Below are 19,284 nucleotides of genomic sequence, written 5' to 3' on the forward strand. Positions count from 1 at the left end.
CCCTCCGTTTCATTGTAGTCAAAAGGTTCGAAAGGGGCTTGATCAATGTCAACCGCGTTCGTGTCCAACAAGTTCATGAACTCGATTGTTGCATTGTTTGAACCACCGCTATAACAAACGATAACAAGTCACGAGCTATCGAAAACAATGGCGAAAATGAAAGAGAATCGCCAAAGCCCGAAGAGATATACCTTGTGGCCATTTCGTCGAACACATCGCTCGCGGGTGGAGCGACACCGTTGAACGGCATCGCCGGAGCACCTCCTTGCGGGGGGATGGAGTGAGAGGTTGAAGAAGATGGCTTCCTTGAAGTCGGAACCTTACTCCGCTTTGCGCCCGCGGCCTTGCCGGCCTTCTCCGCCGCCGGCCAGGATCGCACAACGGCATTGGCGCCCGGAGCGCGGGCCATCACGGCGGGGGTAGCCGGATTCCCGCCTTGCACAACCACGTTGCCCTGCCGCTTGCGGGCAGGCGCGACGTGTGCTTGGGCGACGCCGGCGGGGCCAACATGGCCGGCGACGAGATCCACCCGAGGGGAAGGGGCGTGCGCGACCTCGACGGTGACAGGGGACAGCATGGGGTCGTCCATGGCAGCGAGGGACGGCCGGGGAGGAGCATCCGGAGCTTTCGGAGGGGGGGCAATGGTGGCGGAGAGTGCGGAGAGCGGGAAAGGGCGCGCGCGGAAATGTCCCTCCCGCCAAATCTCGCGCCGGATGGGGGTTGAGCTCGGGTCGGCCTCCCAGCCCGTGAAGATAGAGGTTGGGGGAGAAGATTTGCCGCGCCCCGCAAAAATTTTTGCGGGCCGGTGCCGGATGCGGGGTCTGGTCGTGCATATTTTTGGCGGTTATTTTGCGGGCGGGGGCGTTTTGCGGGGTCTGCTAGAGTTGCTCTTAGTATAGCAAAGGTAGTAGAACACGATTTTTTTGGTGGAAGTGTTGATTTTGGGTTCCACTTTGTATCCTCGAAGTTTAGAGATATGTGGTTGTAGGAATCAAAGTGGAGTGACCTTTACAAGCTTGACAATGTGTGTGTGTGTGGTGGTGGTGATTTTGTGGACAGTGATGGAGGTACAATAATGGATCTTATGTAGCTCCCCTCGAAATCCTGCCATTAATCCTTCACTTGGCGTATCCCAAAGATCTGAGAGGTCTAGACCCCGAAGTTCGACATGTCTACTACCGAACCCATGACTAACACAGACTTGGGGGCACAGAGCCCAAAGCTTTAGAGCGTTCAGAGCCGAAACCAACCAATATGACATCAACAATTAAGTAAGAGTGACAATGGGGTCCCCTTATCTTGAACCCCTATTCGTAAATAAAGAATTATCCTTCAGAATCATCCACCTTGACTCCTAGAGAGCCTAGATGTATTATGCTATGAACTCAGTTTATCCATGTAGACCTGAAGCCTGTGAGACCAAGCATTTCCACAACAAATCTAAATCTACGTTATCAGAAAATCTCATAATCTACCTTAACAACCAAACCTTTTTCTTTTTAACTGATCTATAACATGAATCATTTCTGGAGGCAATGTGAATTCATGTCAAGTGCATATCAAGTGATGAACATTAGCCCCACAAGATTATGCTTCAGTTCTTTCCCCTAGCCAGTTCACTTTTTTGATGAAGGATCAATTTTTGTTTGCGCCCGAACAAGATGACATGTGCCAAAAATTCATTTGTTGTTTTGGTTAGTATATTGTGTTGTCCCCCTCTCATTTATGTCATATAGCAATGAACATGATCAAGTGTAACGTGTGGCATTTTCTCAGTTGCCAAAGCTAAGGGAAAATCCATCGGTTCCTCTATGATTTCTCTCATAGATCTCAAAACCGTGGACTTCCTAAAAGTGATTCTTCATTGTTACAAAACATTTTCTAAAAGAGGTGATGAGGCAAGCGATCACGAAGCCCTAGCCACCACCCAACACCAACACCTCTCGCCGCAGGTAGGGCGCGTGGTGCAGGTGGCGGCGAGGATGTCCGGTTCAGGGCGGTTTTTTAGGGGAAGGCCTGTAGGTCTTGGAGGGCTGCTGCAGTCGGAGAAGGAGATGAGGGCTCGAGTGAAGGTATTTTCCAGGCGGTGCTTGATGACTGCGTTGGTGAAGCCGGTGGCAGTCAGACGAATCCAACACGATTGCTTTTCTACAGTTGCTCGACCTGGCTAGGCCACCGAAGAAGACATGATAGATGCATGGCCCTGAACGTCGGTGTTCGATCTCAAATTCTGAATCTGGCGTACATCGGCATGAGAAATTTGTCTTATGTTTTCATTAGGGAGTCTTCATGTGGTTTGGTGCGATATATTGGAGACAATTTCTCATATCAGGAATAATGTCTTCCTCGCCTTATCCCCGTTTCGTTGGTGTGCTTATCCCCATCCAGGGCGTGTGGTCTCTTATATACATGCCCTCATCAGCATTCTCTTCTTTGGGGGTGGCAATTTGCTTTGCAAATCGCAACAACCGACGTCACCTGATCTAAATCGATGACTTCCTGATCGTTGCCTCTATAAGGTCGTTGTCGAGCTATGCTCACGTGCGTTGACGGTGGATGCATGAGGCAGAAGACTCTGGTACTCCCAAATCTTTGATTGTATTTTTATTTTTTCTATATAACGACGTTTGTAAGGTTGCGTGAAGCTTAATGTATGGTCTTAGCCCTTTTTCGCAATAAGAATTAAAATAAAAAAGATTATTCTTTAAAAGTTGTCAACTCCAACCCAGTTCAAATGCTTCAATTCGACATCGCATTTTCAGGTTGTCCACTTTCTCCTGGCCACCGCTTCGTCCCCGCCGCCAACAGCCCGCGCCGGCCGGATCTGCCGCCTCCGCGCCTCTCCTCTCAGCTGCTCCACGTTCGCCGGAGCCCCCCCCCCCCCCCCCCCCCCCCGCGCAGGTCAACCTCTCCGCCTCCCTCGATCTGAGAAAAAAATGGCCAAGGGGCGAACTTGCGAGAGACGGAGCGACTGCACGCTGGCGGGCAGAACCGCCTACCATCCCCATCCCTAAACCCTAGCAATTATCCCCTCTTATTGCAGGCAACCGACGGCATCTAGGCAGAGCCGCCCACCATTCCACCGGAATCGGAAAACCTAGTCGCGGCGCCTCGATCTCGCCTGAACTTACCGTCGATGGCGGCCGCTGCGGGGTCGTACGGCAAGCTCCACAAGTCATTCAAGCTTGCCGCTCGCTCCATACTCACCGCCTTCTCCCGCGAGGTTGGTTCCCTCCCGCCTAGTGAAAAAGCTTCAGGCCCACGCCGTGAGTCAGATCAGTTCCTCTTATGTGCTCTTGGGATGAATTAACTCGTGTGTTATTCTTGCATCTTAGGATCTTAACAATGCTTTCCCATCATTCACTGATGCTGAAAGGGAGCGCCTGTACCAAATGTTCATCTATGTGAGTGTTCCAATCTTTCCTCAGTCCACAGTTACTGCTAAATCTCACAATGTTTGCCCTACGTGCAACTCAATATGCCATTAAAAGTTTGGATTGTGTATCTGTGTCTGAATGTAGCTCTTAACTTCTGATCTGTTTTCCTTTTTATTTTATTTCAGGTGATCAAGTCTTTGCATGGCAACATTGTGGTACAGTTATTGCGCCCAAGCTGGTTTCTACTTTCCAGTATGATGCAAATATCTAAGGCTGCACTGAATACTTAATTTTCAGCAGAGTTTAACTGGCTGATCAACTCCTGCATATGTTGAAAAAAACATACATTACGTGCATTTCTAGATATGTGTGGTGCTAACTGGCTGGTGACACAATCTTATCTTCAGAAACAGAAATACCCAGCACCTTGTCTTGTCCTTTTTTCATGGAATTGTATTACTTGTAAACTGTGCAATTACTCACAAAAGTGTCATTTCACTTTACTATGCGCCTTGGGGTATGGCAAGACATACTCAATGTCTAGGCTATCAAACACCATTTCAATGGTTAAAAAGAAGGCGATGAGCTAATAACTATATAGTGCAGGATTAATTCATAATTAGTAGTGCCAATTTTGCTAGTATCTGCTCTCCTTTGATCCCTTTACATGTGCCTAACCACAATATTTTGAGCGGACTGGGCGCTTAATTTGTTTACTTTTGCATATGCAGCTGAACTACGAAGCTGATATATCTTATGTTATGTTTGCTGAACCTGATGATGTTTTATTTATTTCTTGCATGTGCCAGCACTGTATTAATGCCATTGTATTGAAGTGATTCCTCTTGTTCATGCTGCAGGAGGAGTTCCGAAATGTGTGCGACGAAATAGAAGTAATTTCTTGACCAATACTTCCTGACGATGCTGATAGATTTTGAGCACACCTTTGGGCTCAACATAATCAGCGTCAAGTTTATTAACACCCGCGACAAATGCTGTGATTTGTAGCAGCATTTTTAAATGTTTAATGACATGACTATCAATTGTTTTAGATTGCTACTGCCCTTGACAAGGTAGATCAGTTTGTTGAAGAACAAACTCTGGATGTTTTATCTTCAGACAAGTATGAACTTTTTCCTTTGGCTTTGAGATTCTGTTGTGGAATTTCTGGGTTCTAAATAGTGTTTAATCTTCTAAGAAATTTGATCATACGGTATGGATAGGCTGGGTAGGATTTGCAATTGCAGTGGAGGTTCTCTTGTGCATGCTACTCATTACCAAACCTATATAAATGCATGAATATGTTCTTTCTGGAAATCCAGCACAGCTTTCCTTGAATTATCCTTTGTCCAGGGTTAACCAAATACAGTTCACTTGGAATGAAAGCTCATTCAATTATGAGCCTATATAAATGCATAATGATGTTCTTTCTGGAAATTCAGCACATCTTTTCTTGAATTGTTGCTGTTTGTTAAAAGTCACAGAATATAGTTTATTTGAGATGACAGCTCATTCGTTTACAGGACTAGCATTGAAGACATCAAAGAAAGGATATCAAAGGAGAAGAAGGATGAAATTGAACGTTTAAAAGGTTTACTAGAGAAGGTATTATCCATCTGAAAAGCAGATTTGCAACCTTTAAGTTTATCATTGAAATGGTCCTTCAGCACTCCATGCCCTGTGGTTGAGTTTTGAATTTGTCTTTTTTAAGTTTTGACTAAATAGCAGTTGAGTTCTTATCACTCCATTGCTGTCAACATGATATTTAGTTGCAACATGTTACCCTCCCCACCACAAAAAAACAAAAACAAAATTTATGGTGCTGTTACTGCTGTAAGTGTTACATGATGGTCACCTTAAGAAGCGCCGACAACGCAATTTATCTTCGTCTCAAACTAATATTGATTAGCTTTCTGCTCACACCATAACGCAGACTCAAGAAAGGAACAATGCCATGAAGGCCCGAATCGAACCCTTGAAGCAAGGGGAGGATTTCAATGACACAAGAGATGTTCTCACGAAGGTCTTACTTTAGGTCTATGTTTCTGTCGTGCTTTCTTCTTATTACCCTTCCTGTTTTGATTCGATTTCTTGGGACTTGTTTTGCAGCTGAAGCAATGGAATTCTGCGTGTCAGAGCTACGATGACCATTGAGCTTCTCTGGTGGAATCAAGAGACATCTGCTGTGTAGCTTTGTGTGGTTGTAGAGTGGAGGTCGAGTCAGGAGTCATGCTCCCCCATGAACCAATGGTGCTAACCAATTGTAGCGTGATTCTGTTTCTGAGTTGCAAGACGTAGCTGTTGCGTTTCTGTATTTTTGTGGCTCCTGTTTCCTGCACCCATAATTGATGCTTGCTTTAGTGATCATCCAGATGACACTCCTGGTTCCATTTTCTCCCTTGACATTTGTTTTTCACTTTGGTGTCCAAGTCTTAATGAGAAAATCCCAAGAAAAAAAATGCATGTATTCCCCAAATTACTGCAGTTATATACTCCCTCTGTAAAAAAATATAAGAGCGTTTAGATCACTAAAATAGTGATCTAAACACTTATATTTCTTTACTGAGGGAGTAGAAGGAAATCTGTCAAAAAGGAAATAATGAACACATTTTGATTCTGAAGTTGAAATCTCAGAGGGGTTGCTGTAACACCCATAGCATAGCCGTTTTACCTCTTCTTCTTCTTCTTCATTTTTTTTTCTTGTAAATTTCCACCCTAATATGGTGCCAGTTGTTGCCTCCTTTTCTTAGGGAAAAATTTCTGATCTGAATCATGGCATAGGTTTAGCTGCTCCTGATATGCTACTAGCATGTAGTGTAAAAAAACATACAAGGAACAGCTCCCTCGTATGCTGAATGATAAACTGAATTGAACTTACAGAAGGATTGCAGCTAGGGACGGGATTAAAATTGGTTGGTTTGGGATGTAATCATGGTGGGGTGTGGAGTCTGAAGGGAATGCAGCAAGTGACCAAGTGCTCTACACAAGCAGCTTCTTTGGAGATGAAACTCTGGCCGGCAGAGAAGCTGGGGTTCACCAAGACAACCATCCAGGCAAATCCAGACTCTGTTTACTTTGTATAGTAAGCAGGCGTTCTCCTCGCCTTTTGCGTGCATAGTTAGTTTGTTCAGAGATCAGTCTCAAGTCTGAATTTTAGGAAAATTATTTCCCTGTAAGATGGGGTGGGTTTCCATTGATCCTGAGGTCTTTGTGAAATTCTCATTTTGCATGATGAAATCAGGGGTGGTGGTGATATTGGCCAAAAGTTGACTGGTTCACTCACAGAAGGTAAGATCAAGATAGTCTACTGAGTTCTCTTGTGGACCTCAATCTTCCAGGCTAGGTTGTGGATACATACATGTACTTGCTGAGACATGTTTTTCCTTAATTCAATTAGCAGGAATCAGCTTTTCCACATGTGTAGTTTGCCTGATGACTCATGGCCGATTTTCTCATTCTTAGCCTGATTATTGAATGGTGTTGTAAATGCATGAATATGACCTGACCTTTAAGCATCCTATTTATATGCCATGTTTCTCCAGGATTTGTTCATCTACCAGATTAAAGTAGGCTCACTGCCTCCACTATACTCCAGGACAGTAGACATCAGCATCCACAAGCACAGGTAGTTACAATTAGTTGCAACCAGAAGAAGCTGATGAAACCTGCATTATATATTTATATTGTCATCTTCTACGGCTAGCCCACTACTACTTATTAGCTGCAAGATCAGAAGCGACATAGGGAGCAAGCTGAACGAAGAGGCTGCCATGAGCTACTGGGGCACCTCGCCATCGTGGGGGGCGGCCCGCCACGGGCCATCTCCGATGGTGCCCCTCATGGTGGTGCTGGCCCTGGGGTGGGTCATCTACAACGAGACCCTGCTTGAGTGTTATGAGCGGGTGACTGAGGTGCGGGACACCGTGGCCGACAATGCCATGGTCTTCATCCTCGCCGCCGGGTTCCTGCTGCTCGCCGTCGTCCTCCTCAGCAACCAGATGGAGGTGGTCCTGGTGCCGGCGGTGCTGGTGCTGGTCATGCTCCTGATCCAGAACATCGTTCTTGCCGCGCTCCTGCTGCTGCTGGCGGTGTACCTGGCTGGGATATACTACTACCCGCCTCACCGGGGCTACGGCTACGGCGGCGGCGGCGGCGGCGGCGGCTTCAGCGGGGCCGGGGGTGACTGGACGGGCTGGGGCTGCGGGCTGGGGTTCTACATGCTGCTGCTGCTCTGCCTGGTGCTGTGCGCCATGTTTTCGGAGGAGGGCGGCAGCTGGTGGATCCCGGGCGTGCTGCTGGCTGCGTGCCTGCTCTGCCTCAACCTCTTCTCAGGTGGCAAAGTCTTGGGCCAGGAGTACTTTTAACCCTTGTGTTCTTCGGGACAGAGCTTAGTTATTGTTGTCTCGTGGCATTACCAGATGGTGATGTAGCCGCTCATGGCTCCCTCCTTAGATTTGTCTGCTACCATCATAAGAATTTTAGCAGACGCGTGGTGACCGGTGACGCTCTGCTGCAAGGATTTGGAAAGTAAAATGGACCTTTAACAGCGTCCCATGCATCCCATTTGGTCATGTTGAGCATGCCGGGTCGAGCTTCAGATGATTAAAACAACGGGAAAAGGCATACAACTGAACTAGCACTCTCAACATGAGCTTCAGATGATTAAAACAACGGGAAATGTTGTAAGATGGGCCACTAATAGCACCTTCATATGTGGAGTTTCAGGCATACAACTGAACTAGCACTCTCAACATGATTCGGCAAGTCTATCTGCAGGTGAAGTTTGCTCGCGCCCAAGGGTAATCGATTTGGGATGTCGTTGCACTTCGTAAGGTAAATAACTCTTATCAAGTACATGCAGACTAAGGCATAGCCTAGTGTTAGAAAGGGGCTCATGCCTTCCCACCCACCCTCATGTTCTATTACTTACAATTTAAATTTGTTGCATCAATTATACTGTAGGACAATAAGAGCAACTCCAACGGCCGCGCCAAAAGACGCGCGCGCGGTAAACCCAGCTTTTAGTGCGCGCGGGACGTTTTGCCGCGCTCCAGCGGTGGCGGGAAACTCACACGCGCGGGAACCGTTTGCGCGCACGCACGAAAAGGCGCTAGCTCGCGTGCCATTTTTTGCGCACCGCTTTCGGCGCGCGCCACGTGCCTTTTCCACGCCTCCTCTTCTCCTCTTCCTCTCCCTGTCTGCCACGCGCCGCTCCAGCGCCCCGCCACCGACGTGCCTCCACCGCTCCAGCGCCCCGCCACCGCCGCGCCGCCGTGCCGCCGAGGAGCGTCCGGCTACCGCAGCGTCCGCCTACGCCCTAACGGCGGCTACTACTTGGAGATACGCTCCGGCGATCTTCGGCTTGGCCTCGGCACCTACAGGACTGCGCGCGAGGCCGCCTGCACGTACGACGCGGCGGCGTGGCGCCTAGGCCGGCCGCGCGGGCAGATGAACTTCCAAGATGTGTACACGCTCCAGCAGGCGCTCGACGTCGCCCCGCCGCCTCGTCTGAACACGGCACAAGACCGTACGGAGCACGCCGAGCGGCAGCGCCACCTCCTCGTCGCCCAGGAGGACGAGCGGGTCATGGCGGAGTGGGGCCGGCGCCACCCGGAGGACGTCGCCTACGAGCCTACTGGGCAAGGCGTCGCGAGGAGGATACGCGAAGGCGCCGCGAGGAGCGGTTGGACAGGTGTCGGCAGAAGGCATTGGCGAATGCGCAGCCCGATCTCGTTGCAGCAGGTGGGAGGTCGTTTTTCACGAAAGACGATGATCGTTGGTTGGACATATGGCTAGATATCTCGGACGACATCGCCGAGGATGATAATGATGATAGCGACTTAGAGTAGTTTTCTATGCAATCTATCTAGGCCTCCTTTGGTTTAGAGGAATTTCATAGGAATTCTAGAGGATAGGATTCTTATAGGATTTTTTTCCTTTAGAGCCCTTTGGTTCATAGGAATGGATTCCTATTCTTACATAGGATTGGTTCCTATCCTCCACATTTCATAGGAAAATAAAAAAGAGCCTAGACTCAATGGAAAAATTCCTTTGGTGTCAACCAAATGACATCTTGTTTCCTATTCCTATTTATAGGATTTGAGATACATGTCATCTCATTTCCTACAAGATTCCTATTCCTATGATAATCCTATCCTATGAACCAAAAGAGATACAATCTATGTTTTCAATGTAAAATACCTTTATATTGTTTTAAAAATATATATGCAATCTATCTAGTTTCTATGCTTCCGATGCATACATCTAGTTTGTAGAATGAGCGCGCGTTGCTGGAGTGGCGCGCGCGCTGCATTTTAGCGCGGCTGCTGGAGCGGGCGCTGCGCGCCGCGCCAAACCAGACAATGGGCGCATGCTAAAGCTGTTTTTTGTGCGCGGCGCGTTCGGCGCCTGTTGGAGATGCTCTAATGCTAAACGTATAAAGAGTTACACTTAATTACATGCTGACTAGGATTCTTTCTTTCTAACTACCCCCCTCCCCCCCACACACAAATATCCAATCAAAACTCACGAGCGTGTAAATCCCCCATAACTCTTTGTATGTCTAGCATTACTCTACTGGAGGGGCCTCCTTTACAGTCCTTCTGTCAAAAAAGAAAAACCTACCAAGAACATATTGTATTTAAGAGCATCTCTAGTCCTTCTCCCATCCTTCAATTTTCTAAAATTTGAATTTATTTCCACCTAATCTTTTCCCTAAACTTAATCCCTCAAATGATCTCAACCCTACATGTAAGCCTCACTTCATCTTCTTCCTTCTTCCTCTCCTTCCTTCCAAGCGACCAACAACTACTTCTGGCCAGTAGACGGTGTCCATGGGCTAGCATGGGCCTGGGATAGATGATCCTCAAAAATAATTTTATAAAGGCTCACCGAACACGAAGTACGAATGCGAGAAAGTAGAGGAATTTTGTCCTCCATGGGCCTTGGTTTGGGCAGTTCTTCGTTTGAATGCTTTCTTATCCTCTTCCTTCTTCTCCTAGTGGCATGACCATGTTGTCCAAAATAGAACGATTCATCAGAATCTGCAATGGCAGCCGTTGGCCAATGTGTTCTTCTTTATGTGATGTTTTTCCTTTGTGCGTGCTCCTCCACCCATATTGCAGCTTTGCTCATGGCGGGAGACTACGGGGAAGAAAAAAAAAGTGAATAAGTCGGAATTTTGCCGGAGACGGTGGGGGTGGGGGATGTGGGGTCGCGGGATAAGCCAAGGGGTGGCTGACGGCAGGTGCCAGCAATGGTCTTGCCCAACCGAGTCATGAGCATCCCCTTATTTTTACTAAGAGTAGGTTAGTAAGAGAAACTTTGGGGCGGGCGGGGGGGGGGGGGGGGGCAGTAAAGGTTTTGGGGAGGGCTAGGGTGGGTGATAATCCTGCCAACTATTTTTTAGGGGGGGGGGGGTTAATGCTTTTAAGAGGAAGGGCTAAAGATGCTTTGATATATCACACCCATTTAATACTCACACGATTCAACTCAATAGACAAATGCCAAAGAAGGGAAAACGAGTACTACCGTGTTAAAAATGAAAAGAAAGGGATATCTTACATTTTTATTCGTTTTTTTAGCCCAACCTCTAGATGTAGTATTACAATATTAAGGACCAGTAACCCGTAAAAAGGAATGAATGCAATAGACAGTAGGTGGCATCGGCACTGGCAAGGGGGGCGGAAACCCTAATCGCCTAGGAGGTAGAGGAGAACAAGTGGGGTAAGAGGATTCCAAATGCATTTTACAACATGACTATCATGTGGGTTTCTTGCATAAGTGATTATTATGTTTCTTGTATAAAGGACTATATATGATTTAATATGTTTTTTCTTGGGCGCGCGGGGGGGGGGGGGGGGGGGGGAGGATTTTAGTGTGTCGTTATGGCCCAACGATTGTGCTAATATGTTGTGTATCATTCAATACTACAAAATGTCCCTTGAAAGATATGGTTTTAATCTATATTAAGAGTTGAATGGTATATTTCCCATCCTAACCTTCAAAAAAAATTATATTCTTATTTTCTAATTTGTATGTGGTTGTTGTGCACATAATGAGATGATTCCTCTATCACTCTTATAATGATTTCATGATTGCACTCACACTCTATGTGTACCTTCTATATTCCATAGTATCACCCCTTACAACAAATATGCGATATCTTATGTTACAATGTTACCAATTCTTGAGAACCATATGACTCATAGAAGATTGAGGACATTTTGATCAGCCTAATTTTAAAAATGCAGGAACCATGATAACATAAGAGTTGGAGTGGCGTGTTCTCTTGAATTTTGTAGGATTAGAAAACCACGGGAATTTGGATGACGAGTCTTTGATGCTATAGGAAAAACAAAGAAATGTACCGAAAGGTTTGAGTGGATAGAGGTTTTCTTCCAAAATAGAAGACCAAAACAGTTCTTAGGAATATTTCCGAAGGTACCAATCCTACAAATCAGGTGGAGGAAGAGGAGGACAAGATGGACATGGCAACGTCGACAACGCCGCAGTCCACGGAGCTCAAGCCGTGGGAGGAGGTTCAACGTGAGCTCGAGGAGGGGGAGCTCGAGGAGCACCTTGGTAAAGCACACGCCGAGCTCGCCGTCATCCACGCCGACCAAGAGGCGGTTGAGCAGCACCTTGCTGTTGAGGCGTTCTTTGCGGGCTTCGGTAAGGGGCGTGAGCCCAACGCAATCCCCTCCGACAAGGAGGAGAGCCATAGCTGAGCTTAATTAAGTGATAGTTTAGGTTAATTTGAGTGCCTTGTGCAGACTTGTGATCTGGGAAGTTAAATTTGGAGGAAGGACTATGTGCCAAAAGTTCAAATTCTTAAAATTTAAGGAGTTAAATTCTCAAAGGTGGTTTGGAGAGCTAATTATATAAGGGCGGAAATAGTTTGCTTGGTTTTTCGAGTCTCAAACAAGAGCGTTGCTATATACTCTCTCCGTTCCTAAGTATTCGTCTTTCTAGATATTTCAACAAGTGACAACATACGAAGCAAAATAAGTGAATCTATACTCTAAAATATATCTATATACATCCGTATATGATAGTCCATTTAAAATTAAAAAAACAAATATTTAGGAACGGAAGGAAGGAGTAGACAACAAGTTTATGGCCGACGCCTGCACGATCTGTGTCAAAGTCCACGCAATTAAGTGGTAGCTTAGGTTAATTAGAGTTAAAATACAAGGGGAGGTGCTAGGAGTACTGTGTCAAAGTCCACGCAAAGACTACACGACTCTGCTCACACTGCTCAGCTTAGAAGTTGATTGATGATACTAGCCGGTTGGCAGTCGACGGATTGGTCTTTGCTTGCCCAAGCAAAAACTCGATGTCGGCTCGCTATTGGCATCGACTTTTTCTTCTCTCGAAAACACTTCAAATAAAATTGCTTGTAATTTATGTACTACTATATTGTAAATGGCATCGGTATAATCGGCGTATGTGAGATGGGGTTCTAGCCTCTTGTCCGGTGCCCATTTGCACAATGCATTGCGATAGAATTTTCTTGGTAACTGACGTGACAATACAATATTTTCCTTGGAAGAAACGGAAAGTTAAAGAATTTGCAATCGCCATTTCCACCTGCAAATTGAGCTGCAAGCGCGCATCCTCTGCTTTCTTGCAAGAATTCAAGTCCTACCAACTGTAACAAGCACGCATCGAAAAAGAAGGCACGCTAAGCTAATGGGACGGCGGCATCCGCGGGCACTCCGGCCGTGGCAGCCCTGGCAGCGGCGCCGGCGGCGGCCCGAGCCCTCCGCGGCAGAGCGGGCACGTCCGGCGCTTCCGGAGCCACTTGTCGACGTCGCAGCTCGCGTGGTAGAAGTGGCCGCAGGCCGGCACCACCCGCACCAGCTCGCCGGCCTCGCCCTCGCCGTACTCCGACAGGCAGATGGCGCACCGCTCCTCCTCTTGCTCTTCCTTCGCCTTCTCTTTCTCCTTCTCCTTCTTCCTGGCGGCCGCCTGCTTGTACGTCATGAGCGTGTCGTCGCCGAGGGCGGCCTCGACGTCGGCGTCGTGCACCGCGGCGCTCCCCATGGCGCCGGCCGTGTCGTCGCAGGCTCCGCCGGAGGCCGCGACGGCTAGAGCGACGATGATCACCGCCATGACGACCACCGCGGCGATCTGGAGGTGGAGTGCGACATCCGGGTCCATGCTCCTTGCCTCCTTGGCCAGTGCCAATGCCGGCGAACTACCGCTCCAGTCGAGCCTTTGTATAGGAGCTCCGGTCCCAGAATGTTTCCGCTGATTTCCGCCTTTCTTCTTCCACTCGACAATTCCCTTGCGGCTGTCTTGTTTCGCCACTCTGGTTTTGGACTTAATTCAATTGTCTTCTTCTTCACTCTTTTTTTCCCTTTTGAAAATGAATCAGTGTGTGATTACGCGTAACTTGTATCCCTTTGCCATTCCTAATAAAATGAAATGAAAAAACACGCAGTATTATCTCTCGTCATACGCCTGAGAAGACCTAGCCAGCCGCCGCCTACACAATAAGTTAGGGTTTCTTAGCCTCCCGCCTCGTCTTTCTATGGCCTTAAGGTTATTGAGGCAGAGTGGATCCCGGCTCTTACAGGTGTGAGGGCTTCATTTTTAGATTTTTTTTTGAAATTTGTTAGGGTGTGGGTTCTACTCAGGAAGGCGAAACGGCGATGGCTCTCTAAAGATGAATATAAGATCTTCCTGCCTAGCCCCCGTTCCGGTGACACGTCTAGCATCGTCGATGGGCGTGTGGAGGTGCGTCTCTAGTGGATATGGCTTTGGTGGATTTGCTCGGATTTGTTCGTCGTTCGTCTTTGTTCGTGTGTCTTCAGGTCCGTCTTATCTACATCTTCATTGGCCACGGTTGCTGTTCTGTTGTGTTGGTTTTATGAACCTTAGCATGACGACTTTTCGACTGTCTACACAATAAGGTTTGCCCGGCTCCGACAAGGGAGGGGCGATGACAGCGACACGCCTTCGACTCGCTTCAGTGCTTGCAGTCGTCGCTAGGTGGTCTATGAATCTGGATGTAATTTTTATTATTTTTAGTATTTATTGTACTATTATGATTAAAGATGAATAGATTAAAAGTTTATCTCGTAAACAAAAATGAAACGGAAAACAACGTCGCTGTCTTCCATTTACAACAGCCTCACTGGCTATGACAACCGAAACTTTTGTTCATCAATTGACTTCTGTATTTTTCTAAAACCCAATCATAATTTTTATTCCTTTCAATAACAAAATAGCTATCACATTAGTTTTTTTTTTCTTGCGATGCACATTGGGTTACATATAAAGAACTGTTCTAAAATGGATTGTAGTACGTCAGATAGAGCATAGAAATCGATTGAGCCTCAGTCACAGAATAGCGAAAAGGCGAAAGGAAATGGAAGACAACGATTTATCCATCTACCTCTTTGGGGCAAGATTTTGGTTACCGGTTGAAAATTTCAGATTTTTTTATGGTTACTGTGTATTTCTGTGCCCCTCGGTAAATCTTCATACAGAGTAAAAAAGTATCTTTTTTTAATTTAAACACTTGATTTATAGTAAAGTCGTAGGATCTACTTAATGCCATGAGAGTTGGTTCTGGCTGTCTGTAGCAACCTAGTTCCTGTTTTGAGAAGTCTCTAGTTCAAATGTTCGTTCGTTCACTTATTTGAATTAAAAATTTAACTATAAAATTCATTCGAGATATTCTTGATGTTTCTCGGTAACCGTGGTAACCACGTTTACCAGTGTGCCTGGGTAAAAATGCCTCATTTTCATTCGGTAACCAAAACCTTGCTCCGGGGTATGTTGGTGCAGAACTTAACGAGATTCGTGGATTTATCCCTAGCATCCGTGGATTTCGCCCACATGATTAGTTGATGCGCTCGCTCGCGTGCCGACTACATACTACATAGATAGAAAAGCAAAAGGACTAAGATTGTGTCAACTCACACTGAGTAGTACTAGTGCACTTCCTCGGACAGTTACGTTTTGGCTTCTAAATACTCCACGGTGACATTCGCAGCAAAATCGTCGAACTTTTCAATCGTGTCACAGGCCGGCCCCGCTCGAGGAAAACCTTCTCGCTTCTAGAACATCTAGTTCTTGTGTTGCTTTCCTGGTGAGCTCTTTGACTCAGGTGACATGTCGTTTCAGGCCGACATCTCTCGGGTCGGAGTCCTTCCTCTTCCGACTGGAAAGAATCTCAGCTAAGTCGTAAGGAGAGAGTAGCCTAGTTAGAACCTGGCAAAGTCAACTGGTCTGGCACCTTCACATGTAAGTGTTGGTAGATTGATGGCGATGTTATGAACATTTTGATAATCAACTTAACGGTTCCGCTGACGATTTACAAAACGCGTAGAGAGTCACAGGCGAGTGGAAGGAGCACAGGAGCTCCGAGGCCGATCGAAGACGGCGGGGACGCCGGCGAGGTCTCGGACCAGGAACCTGCGATGACATGGCTGGTGAGTATATTAGCAATATTTCAATTAATTTAATCCATGAATAAATCATGAGCATGGCATCGATAGAATTAAATACATGTTGATATTTGATCACGCAAGCACATATTATGCTGATAGCAGTCTACGTATAACGCTAGTATGGCTAAGACAGAAATAAATAGGAGCGAGACAAACGAGTTATACCCTTCAGTAGACCATGACGAAGCCGCTGCTGTGGCGACGACGGCGTCCTCGGCAACCTTCTTCTCGGCGACGATACAATCAGCTTCAGTGGCGGTGGACATGGTGATGATAAAGACGATGCAGACGTAGATGAACGGCGACGAGCGATCACGTAGGAAACACTTTCCAAAAAGCTAATCGCCCCTCTACCGTACATGATCTAGAGAGGTGGGGTCATCACTGTCATCGACGCCGTCGCGTCGTACCGCACCTCCCGTGCCTGTGACCGCGGCATGCAGGCAGAGACAGAAACCGAGTGCACGGAGAGCAACGAGTCGGTGGCCAGCGCCTCCGCGTCCGTCGTCGTCATCGAGAAGAAGTAGAACATAAGAGACCGCCGCCGCTTGAGTACTATGAAGGCCACCGCCGAGGCAACGCCGGCGTACACAGTCGGTGTCTTGCCCGGTTCTTCTCTTACGAGGACCTCCGTCGATCCCACATGGGCTCCACGGAAGCCAAGGAGCCGTCTTTCCCTCCCGCTGAAGCATCAACCGGATTTCCACTCCGCTGAAGCGAGTAAGCCCTTGAAGATATATTTTTATAGCAGTTTGTCTAATTCACATCTAGATGTTTTTTAATGATGTCACATCTAAGCTCTCACAAGTATATAATGCACCAACAAAAAACAAAAAAAATTAGGATAAAAAAATAGATCACAAACAGAGTAAAAATTAGCTTAGATGTAATATAACTATGTCATATCTAGATGTGTCTTAGACAGACCCCTTTTTACACAAGAAAATCTTGCATGGTGCGTCACCTACTGGACTCGCATACGGGGGCCCTTACTCGCTCCGTGCGAGCCGAGCCAACAGGCGTGACGCAAAAACTAATTCGCACCAGAGGCAGTAAAATTCTTGGAGCAAAGAAAGGCTGTTCCATTTCACCGGTAGCAAGCTGACGTACGCGCGTGCCCAATTGGAGGTGTACAATGCATCTTTCTCTACTACTACGAAGCTCGAAGCAGCTGAAGCTGATCGGGTACAAATGATCGACTATGTTACTACGACGACGGCCACGACGACGGCGCGGGCGGCTAGAGCGGGCAGGTCCGGCGCGTCCGGATCCACCGGTCGGCGTCGCACGCGGCGTGGAAGAAGCGCGCAATGCTGCAGCATCCTCTGCACTCCGCGAGAACACAAATCCTAACAAGCATCCGTCGGAAAATGAGACACGCTAAGCTGAGGACGGCATCCGCGGCGGCATCGGCGGGCACTCCGGCCGCGGCAGCCCCGGCAGCGGCGGCGGCCGGCCGAGCCCTCCGCGGCAGAGCGGGCACGTCCGGCGCTTCCGGAGCCACCCGTCGATTTCGCAGCTCGCGTGGTAGAAGTGCCCACAGGCCGGCACCACCCGCACCAGCTCGCCGGCCTCGCCCTCGCCGTACTCCGACAGGCAGATGGCGCACCGCTCCTGCTCCTCCTCCTCCTCCTCCTTCGCCTTCTTCTTCCTGGCGGCCGCCTGCTCGTACGACATGAGCGTGTCGTCGCCGAGGGCGGCCTCGACGTCGGCGTCGTGCACCGCGGCGCTCCCCGTGGCGCCGGCCGCGTCGTCGCAGGCTCCGCCGGAGGCCCTGACGGCTACGGCGACGATGAGCACCGCCATCACGACCACCGCGGCGATCTCCAGGTGGAGCGCCAGGTCCGGATCCATGCTCCTTGGCCAATGCCAGCGAACTACCGCTCCAGTCCAGCCTTTGTATAGGAGCGCTCCGGTCCAGAGCCTTCTCGGCCAAGTCAGGACGTAGTGTGTAGGAAAGGGGTTGAGCTTTCCCAGAATGTTTCAGCTCATTTCCGCCTTTCTTCTTCCACTGGACAATTCCCTTGCGGCTGTCTTGTTTCACTTCACTACTCCGGTTTTGGACTTAATTCAATTGTCTTCTTCTTCTCTCTCTTTTTTTCGCTTTTGAAAATGAATCAAGATGCGATTACCGCGTAACTTGTATCCCTTTGCCACTCCTAAGAATAAAATGAAAAAAACGTCGTGTCTTCCATTTACAACAGCCTCACTGGTTATGACAACTAAAGCTGTTTGCTAATCAATTGACTGCCTCCGCCTTTGAGGGAGTATTTTACATCATTTATTGGAAATGCTCTCATAGAGTAGCAAAAAGACAGAAAGTAGTATACGATTATCCCCGGTATTCGTCATACAGTAATACCATATGATTAGTTGATGCGCTCGCTGGCGTGCCGACCACATAGAAAAACAGAAGCACTAAGATTGCAGTAACGCGCTTTATTTAAACCGTATGTACATATACTGCACTTGCTCGGACAGTAACGTTTTGGCTTATACATACTCCACTGTGAAAATTCGTCCTTTTAAAACAAACTGCGAAAATTCGTGGCAGTTGACACTGGCAAAATCGTGGAACCTTCCAATTGTGCTCCGAGGCTGAAGACGGCGGGGACGCCGGCGAGGCCTCGAACATGAGTGACCAGGAACCGGCGATGGCAAGGCAAGGGCGACACAGGTGGAGGGGAGTCGAGGTTGACGGTTTCGGATGAGGGGGGGGGGGGGGGGGGGGGGGGGGTACGCACTCGCCGGAGAAAATCTACCGTTGGCATATCACCTAATCTCGATTAATTAAGCCGTTGGCATGATGCTTGATGCACCGTAACAAATTCGTATCGGAACCAGCAAAATTCTTGAAACAAAGAGCGAGTGTTACATTTCACCAGCAAGCTGACGCGCATATAGGCCCGGTTTGTTTTGGATTCTGGAACCGGATTCGGCTTTGCCAGTGAAGCTGAATCTAGAACTTGAATCAAACAACTATTTGGAACCAGCTTTGCTAGTGAAGCTGAATCTGGATTTAGGATATTTTTAGTGCAATTTTCTAAAGCACATCAAAGTGTATTTCAGTGGCCAAGCTGTGAATTAGTTTTGCCAATGAAGCGAATCCACATGTGTGATTAAAATCCAAACGAAGCAGAAACAAACAAGGCTTAAGTGAGACGAGTGTATAATGCATCTTTCTCTACTAGTGCGAAGCAGCTGCAGCTGATCGAGAAGAAACTGATCGACTATGCTACTTCTACGATGATGGCGGCGCCGCGCGGCTCGGCTCAGCTCGGCCTAGATCCATCCAACATATAACAAGGTAAACTGAATCCATGCCAAGAAATATAAAGGATGGGCTCGATTGAAACCATATGGACTAGGTGCAGAAGACCACGGCAACACACCTGAATACCAGATGTTTCTCCCCAGATTTGAATTTGGAGAAAGGGCTGGGT

At 47.8% G+C, this 19,284-nt stretch overlaps 4 protein-coding genes across 4 annotated transcripts; 2 read left to right on the forward strand and 2 right to left on the reverse strand.

Annotated features, from left to right (window-relative positions):
* Positions 1–2,907: 2,907 nt before the first annotated feature.
* On the forward strand, positions 2,908–5,755 carry LOC123104891 (uncharacterized). Its single transcript, XM_044526828.1, has 8 exons — positions 2,908–3,223; positions 3,336–3,404; positions 3,563–3,592; positions 4,238–4,270; positions 4,430–4,500; positions 4,901–4,982; positions 5,311–5,400; positions 5,487–5,755. The coding sequence occupies exons 1-8, from the start codon at positions 3,137–3,139 to the stop codon at positions 5,529–5,531; spliced, it is 507 nt and encodes a 168-aa protein (XP_044382763.1). The 5' UTR covers positions 2,908–3,136; the 3' UTR covers positions 5,532–5,755.
* A 1,192-nt stretch (positions 5,756–6,947) lies between these two features.
* On the forward strand, positions 6,948–7,988 carry LOC123107763 (uncharacterized). The gene has a single exon (XM_044529684.1). The coding sequence runs from the start codon at positions 7,148–7,150 to the stop codon at positions 7,739–7,741; it is 594 nt and encodes a 197-aa protein (XP_044385619.1). The 5' UTR covers positions 6,948–7,147; the 3' UTR covers positions 7,742–7,988.
* Positions 7,989–13,067: 5,079 nt separating this feature from the next.
* On the reverse strand, positions 13,068–13,545 carry LOC123107764 (E3 ubiquitin-protein ligase EL5-like). The gene has a single exon (XM_044529685.1). The coding sequence runs from the start codon at positions 13,539–13,541 to the stop codon at positions 13,068–13,070; it is 474 nt and encodes a 157-aa protein (XP_044385620.1). The 5' UTR covers positions 13,542–13,545.
* A 3,414-nt stretch (positions 13,546–16,959) lies between these two features.
* On the reverse strand, positions 16,960–17,700 carry LOC123107765 (E3 ubiquitin-protein ligase EL5-like). Its single transcript, XM_044529686.1, has one exon. It carries the CDS (start codon positions 17,693–17,695, stop codon positions 17,222–17,224), a length of 474 nt encoding a protein of 157 aa, XP_044385621.1. The 5' UTR covers positions 17,696–17,700; the 3' UTR covers positions 16,960–17,221.
* Between the last annotated feature and the right edge of the window lie 1,584 nt (positions 17,701–19,284).

This window comes from Triticum aestivum, chromosome 5A, assembly GCF_018294505.1.
Source record: "Triticum aestivum cultivar Chinese Spring chromosome 5A, IWGSC CS RefSeq v2.1, whole genome shotgun sequence".
NCBI classification, from domain to species: domain Eukaryota; kingdom Viridiplantae; phylum Streptophyta; class Magnoliopsida; order Poales; family Poaceae; genus Triticum; species Triticum aestivum.